The 7,367-nt window shown below is 45.9% G+C and overlaps 1 protein-coding gene across 1 annotated transcript; it reads left to right on the forward strand.

The window, feature by feature from the left end:
- The first annotated feature begins 203 nt into the window (after positions 1-203).
- MED10 (mediator complex subunit 10) lies at positions 204-6,663 on the forward strand. Its single transcript, XM_070411439.1, has 4 exons — positions 204-379; positions 1,545-1,628; positions 4,301-4,403; positions 6,135-6,663. The coding sequence occupies exons 1-4, from the start codon at positions 258-260 to the stop codon at positions 6,231-6,233; spliced, it is 408 nt and encodes a 135-aa protein (XP_070267540.1). The 5' UTR covers positions 204-257; the 3' UTR covers positions 6,234-6,663.
- The last annotated feature ends 704 nt before the right edge of the window (positions 6,664-7,367 follow it).

A 7,367-nucleotide genomic window follows, 5' to 3' on the forward strand; every position in this document is an offset into this window, starting at 1 on the left:
GGGGTCTTGAGGGCCCTTGCAGCACGCTGGGGAGTCCTGATGACTGACACCTGGTTGTCCGCTCACGGGTGCCGCTTTGGGCTTCTGGGGCGGGGCCTAGATAAAGCCCGCCCCTCCCGCCCCCAAAGCGCTCCGGGATCCAGATCCAGCCCCCTCCTCCCGCCCCTAGAGGAAACGGAAGTGGCGGTGGGCTCGGGCGGAAGCAGGAAGCGGCGGAGCAGGACGACGCGAGTGGTGTTGTAGCGGACCGTGGGGCCATGGCGGAGAAGTTCGACCACCTGGAGGAGCATCTGGAGAAGTTCGTGGAGAACATCCGGCAGCTCGGCATCATCGTCAGCGACTTCCAGCCCAGCAGCCAGGCCGGGCTCAACCAGAAACTGTAAGTGGCAGCCCGAGTCCGCCGGCGTTTCCCGGGGCCGGCCGGGCGGCGTCCGCCCGGGGAGCCGGAATGGGGGTCGGGGATGGAAAACCGGGATCCGAGAGCCGGGAGCGGGGGTCGGAGAGCGAGGGCCGGGCGGAGAGCCTCGTCCTCTCTCCCTGTTTCCTCTGGGCCTGGCCCCTCCCGGACTCCCCCTGCTCCAGGCTGTGCGCTAGGGCGGGCCGCAGCTGCCGCCGGTGGCCCGTCCCCCACCCCCCGCCTCCTCCCCGCTTTGCCTCGCTGGGACCTGGAGGGCCCATGCGGAGACGTTATCGTGCCGGACAATACAGTGTCTGTACTGGGGCCACATGCGAGGGAGTCACGCTTCATTATCTCAGCCTCTCCCTGCGCACTGGTGACTCCCAGGGTTTCCTCCTGGTCTCTGGGGAATTCGGAGCCTGCATCTCTCCGGAGGGGAGGCGGGCTTCGCTGGGAGTGCTCTGACACCACCTGCTGCAGCGGCCTGCATGTGGAGGAATTGAAGGGGGGAGGGGGCGGTGAGAAAGGCCGCAGACCGTTTATTAACCAATATTTTTTGGCAACAGCGTTGTGCTGGCCATAGCGCTAGGCCCTGGGATGGACCGAGGCAAACACGCGAAGAGAATGCTCTGGAGAAGAGCTCCCAGCGTTATAGAGAGGATAGGCATACAGACATGATTGCAACACTGTGTTACATACCCAGTGCTGTGGGACTAGCCCCGAGACGGTGACGTAGGAGGGCTCCCCACCAGGGGAACTGAAATTCAACCAGGTAGTGATGGCATTCCTCCCCCCAGACCTGGAGGATGGGTTCTTAAGCTGGAGTCCACTACCCCATGTGTTCTCTGAAACCCACACACAAAATCGCATGCACATCACGGTAACTGTTTTTGAGAGAAGGTTCATATTAGATTCTCAAGGGGATTGGTTCCTGCCCCCCAGTATTGGCAGTTGCTAGTTTAGGAAGCAAATCGACAAAGATCTGAGGATAGTCTGTGATTCCAAGTCCTTCCTTGGAATTCTTTAGGTAACCAAAAAGTTATGAGCTGCGTGTAACCCCTGCATGTGGAAGGGGCACTTTTGTGGGCGGTGCTCATGGTGTCATGGAGAGTTAACCAAATGCCCCCATTTTTGCCTTTTCCCCCAGGAATTTTATCGTGACCGGCTTACAGGATATTGATAAGTGCAGACAGCAGCTTCATGATATTACTGTACCTTTAGAAGTTTTCGAGTAAGTACCATTTCTGATATTCATTCAAGTATAATTCTTGTTTAATTGTAGTGTAATGACTGCTTCAGTCACTGGTGTTTTAGTGCCTGCCGCTATGTTGTAGGCACAGCCTAGGTGCTTGGAGATATGCCAGTGAAGAAAATAGGCAAATACACCTGCCCACATGGAGTTTCCTGTTGTGATGGGATTAGCAATTTAAAAATCTCAATATTGTTGAAAAAGAGTTCCTTGTGAGTAGAGGTGTATGAAATAGAAAAAACATCATAGACCCTCAAAGTTTTGCTTAGCTAGAAGGACAGCCATATAACTTTCCTTTTTAACTTAAAAAAAAAAGAGAAAAAAGGTAGAAAGTCTTAAGTGGGTTGTATTTTTTAAAAATTACAGCCAGAAACAACCTGAAAAGTAATCTGGTCTACTATCTCTGATACTTCCCTGGGACTGCTACTTCTGGGAGGTGGATATATATATACACTCTGCTGAAAAAATTTTTTCTTAGGCCAAGTAAGTTTGGGAAGGCTGTTCACGGTTTTCTACAGGAGTTTATGTGCCTACCACAGTCATGGCCCAGAGAATGCATTCAGGAAATAACTTCTTACTTTTTTTAATCCAAGCTTTATCACACTGGTTTGGTTATCACACCCCTGATTTCACAGGTGAAGGAACTGATAAGTAACTACAGTGGGCTATTTACTAGTCAGTGTCAGAGTTAAGAGTAAAATCCTGGACTTGTCCCTTCCTCAGCCAGTGCTGTTTTCCTGACAGACAGCCTCTTCCTCCTGAAACTGGCTCCGATCTACAAAAGCATGCTAGCCTTTTTTGGTATAACTGCAAATGTAAACCACCAATTTCCTTGAACAATAAAGGAAGAGCTGCTGTTATTTTACATCCCCAGAAGTTAGAGACTCAGCAGCTGTCCACAAAGATAGGACACTCAGGCTGCAGTTTTCACGGGCTTGGCTCCATCCTTGCCTTTTGGCCATGGTGTCATGTTTTCTCAGCCCCACTGAGTTCTCTGGCTTCAGGTGGGTGAAGGTCATGTACATGTGTTATAGCTCTGGACTCTTGGTGATGATGCCGGCTTGTGGAGTGTGGGAAGGTGGAGGCTACTTTGCCTTCCTCATTAGTGCTCTTCTGGTCATGAATGTGCAGGATGTGTGTATTGACAGATGCCAGTAACTACTTGAGTCATTAAAGAGGGACAAATGAGAGTAAGATGATGGGGAGAGGTTGCTAAAGGACAGGGGGAGTGGGGCCTCAGCCAGCTCAGCCACAGTCCCAGCCCCAGCAGGTGGGCAGAAGGGGCAGGGGAGACTCACTTGGGGTATTGGGGATTGGTGGTCTCTGGGCTGTAATAAGCAGTGATGCAAACTGTTAGTCATTTTTGCATGAAGTAGAAGGAGTTTCCAGGTTCACGGTGGCCTTCACATACTTGGCAGACACATTGTGTCTGTAACAAAGATAAAGATGTAAGTCTGGGCCCTTCTGTCCAGCACTTCCTGACCTCAGGGTGGTGTGTTGGCAGAAGTGGGGTCCAATCTGAATAATATTGCTGTTGAATGGTTGTCTATTTAGGACACTTGAATCTGTAAGTTTTTTTTCCTCTGGAAATGGATGGATTTTGTTTAGAATTAACCATAATTTTGCTTCCTTCATTCCATCATTTCAAAAAACATTGCAATACAGTGGAATTTCTAGAACTTGTGATTTGGTAATTTTTGCTGTCTGCCATGATTAGAGTCCAGTTTTTATGCCATTAACAGAAACTTAACTGCCTTTGATCTGAAGTGATTTTTTTTTTTAACTGAAGCATTAAAATACATAAATCGGACTTGGCAACGTGGTGGTGGTAATTTTTGTTTCTTTGTAATGAATAATTAAATTTAATTGAGTGATATGAAGGTCTTCAGGGTACAGAAGTAGGCAGGTGGCCTACAGCTGGTAAAATGGGCATATTTGTCTAGGCAGTATGCTTAGTGAAATCTTTGGGATAATGAATACATTTTGGAGACAAGTGTTGAAAACTTCAAGAAACAGTTTTATGCTGTTAAATTATTGGAGAGAATCCCTCTCTCTGTTAGATTCAAGTTACTGAGGTTATTTAATGGAACTGAAAGAGTGGAACAGTTTTTAAAGTAATCTTGGGGTGAGCAGGGCCCGGCTATCCACTTACAGCTCTCCCCCTTATTCTTCCAGCAGCCCAAGCTCCCTCCACAGAGGATCCCCAAGGGGACAGGGACCTGGAGTGTAGGCTGCATTTTGGAGGGCTCTCCCTGGCTCCCCCATGTTGCTGGGCCTGAAGCCCTGGCCCACTTTTAGTTCTCTCTTATCCAGAGCTTCCTAACCTCGCAGGTTGTGAGGATCAGATGGTAATGGCCATGAAGCCTTTGGGAGGCGTGGATGCTGCACATGTGAAGTGGTGTGGCTGTGGAGCTTGCCAGGTTATTAAGTGATCATTACTTGATTTTATGAGTTGTTCATGTTATTACAAGTGATATGAGAGCACATCATCTATCCTTGTATAAATGAAGAAATCCTAACGTACCTGGTTGCTGGACACCGTTTCTTCTGAACAGGCTGTGTGAAGTTATATACGACTAATTTTTTTTCCCCCATAAGAAAACTGAGAATAGATATCGCCAAGAGAGTGTTAATTACATGTTTCCTGTTTCCAGATATATAGATCAAGGTCGAAACCCACAACTCTACACCAAAGAGTGCCTGGAAAGAGCTCTGGCGAAAAATGAACAAGTTAAAGGGAAGATTGATACGATGAAGGTAAGGCTCCTATAAACAGAAAACGTCAGGACATAAAGCCTTAAAAAGTAATTTGGCTAATAGACTGTTGTTCTTTTCCATACTTGGTAAAACATCACCTATTTTATTACATTACACAATTGAGATTTCTGAATTGTATACCAGGTAGTAAACAAAGTTAAATATCAGTGATGCCTTCTGTTGGGCCTTTTCCGGTAATTGTGGTTCTTTGGTTTGGAGGAGTCTTGAATCCTCATTCTGTTTTTCTTCGTGGGTGCTGGTCTTCAGCTTCAGACTCCAGACTCTTAAACCATATCCCCCGTCACACAGTTCTCCACAGAGAACCTGCTCTGTTTCTTTGCTGTGATGAGGCATCTACAGCAGGAAATACCTTGTTTTTTCTTACTTAAATTCACTCAAATATGGTCCCAAGTTGGAGCCTGTGTGGTTTATTTTTTCCTCTAATTGGATGGTGCCATCCCTTTTCTGGTTTCCCATTTCTGTTGGCCTCATACAATGAGCCCTCTGCCTCTCCATCCCCATTTCTGATTCTGGCCCAGCCACATGGTTTCCGTTTCTGTTGTGACCTCTTAGGTTCAGACAGTGTGAGGAGCAAGCAGAGAGACACTCAGGATGACAGTGACAGGCGTCACGTGTGAGGTCGCAGGGCTTCCCAGTGTCCCCCCAGGGTATCTGTACTGGTGATAGGCAGCATGCCTGGAGGTGGCTTTGCTGTGACTGTTAATGTGGCTTCATTTCTGTTTTGTCAGCTTGGGACTGAGTTGCTGTTGAACTCAGTGTCACCCTTGGGCATAGAACAACGTTAATCAGTAGTGAGTTGTGACTCTTCGGACTGCTGTGTGAGTGAGTTGCATTGTCAAGCAGAAATCTCCTCTATATGGACAGGGTGTGGTCCAAATGTGTTCTGTTCGGTCCCACCACGCTTCTGTGGGTGATGCAGAGGTTTCCTGTTGGTGGTACTGCACGGGGACTGTGTGATTTACCTTCAGTTTGCCTCTGTTGTCGCTTGGCCTCATTCTGTCTGAGACCTGTGAATGTCACTGCCGTTCCATGGCCTTCCTTTGCGCAGTGCGTGTTTATTATCCTGTTGGAGTGCAGTCTCCTTTGAGAGTATTCTTACCTGTGTAAGTATTACACCTTTGTTTATATCCATACAGCTTCTTCTTATTGTAGCTTATAAGAAAGATTTTGAGGTGCTGATAGGTACTTTGCTGCCTTTAAGACTGGCGTACAACGAATGTTCAGCCGATAAGGGTCAGGAAGCCATGGCATTTGGTGTAGACAGGTTTCCAGGTGCCCTGAAAGCTTTGATTGAGCTGTTTGCACACAGTGTGTGTGATGTGGTTCAAATCATTAATTGCTTAATTAAGTATTATTTGAAGATTCCTGTTATGTGTGCTGTGTGCAAAAATCATTTCCACCTATGTGGCTGGCTCCCTATAGGATGGCCTGTTTTCACTTTGAAGCAGGAGGGAAGAAGTTGTATTTGAAAGGTGAATTTCTCTTTCAGGTAGTTCTTAATGTACCTGTAACATAGTTGCAGGTGTTATTTGCAGCTGGTTCACCAAGTATTGCATCCGTGGGCAATGAGCAGGCAGCGCTGGAACATGGGTTCGCGTGAGGGCAAAGCAGATTCTGTTTGTTCAGAGGGCTCTAGGGGTGGGGGTAGTCTTTAATTTGGGTGATGGGTCACACACAAAGCTGTTTTGACAGTGTACATTTTCTTCTTAGAAATTTAAAAGCCTGTTGATTCAAGAGCTTTCTAAAGTCTTTCCAGAAGATATGGCTAAGTACCGAAGCATCCGAGGGGAGGACCATCCCCCGTCGTAACTTCCTCTTCGAACATCTAGTCCTGTGTGAATCACCGTAACCTTCAGGCAGCTTGTGACTGAGCGGCCTCAGAGACAGGAGGCCTAGAGGACTTTGTAGAGCTGTGCTGCCAGCAGCCCCCTCTTTGCAGAGGGCTGGTGAGCGCACATTTTTGAGCGAGATGCATTTGATCCTGTATGGCAGAATTATCTTGGAAATATTAAATACGGTAGGTAAAGGGTTTAAAAATATTACCTAAGACTTTTCTGTTTGTGTACTTCTCTTTTTCATTTTATTATGATGTCAAAGAAAGCTAAAAAAAATTAAAGAAAAGGTTTAATATGAGAAATAATGGAATTGGTTTTGTATTTTATATTTTCAAGTATAATGCATAAAGAATGTGTTTAATGTGACTGTTTACGTGGATTTCAATTAGACATAAGCATATAATAAAGTCTTTTAAGTACTTATATGACTTCATGTAATTATTTTATAACATTTTTACAGTATAGTGCAGTGCATCTTGTAAACAGTCAGTTATTACTTCCCTAAAGTGTGAATAGTATTCATAAAATTTGTTCTTCTGGAAGTGGATCATGGGATTTACGCTTGTTCAGGGTTGCCATACTCATTTTCTATTGCTCTTAAGCTCTGAAATAACGAGGTATTAGTTTCAAAGGCAAATGTTCATCTATGGGGAACATCAGTAATGTCCCTGGGTAGTTTATTATGTTATTATCAAATAAAAAATATGTGAATGGCTTGTTGAAGTATTGTAGTCAGTGACGACCCAGATGCTGACTACTGCTGTTGTCACATGGTAACCCTGAATAACCAGATAGCCTGCTCTGTTGCCACTCACCTGGACAGAAGTAACCTTTCCGTCCAGGTGACAGGTACCATTGATCCAAGGAGTGACAGAGCATATAATGCTTGATCCTTTAAAGACCCAGTGATGTTAGGGGGCAGCTGTCCTTTTAAAGAGTCCCACAAACCCAAGAAGTTACAAAGGAAAAAATGAATACATTTGGCTATATAAATGTTAAAAAACACCCCAAACTAACACGGGGCAAAAACATGAAGTTACAAAAACACAATAAACTTCAAAGACAAAAAGCTAAGGAAAAATGTGACTATGTATGACAAAGGGCTAAA

The sequence above is a fragment of the Myotis yumanensis genome, unplaced genomic scaffold (genome assembly GCF_028538775.1).
Source record: "Myotis yumanensis isolate MYYU_CA2020_CCGP unplaced genomic scaffold, mMyoYum1.0.hap1 SCAF_4, whole genome shotgun sequence".
Lineage (NCBI taxonomy): Eukaryota > Metazoa > Chordata > Mammalia > Chiroptera > Vespertilionidae > Myotis > Myotis yumanensis.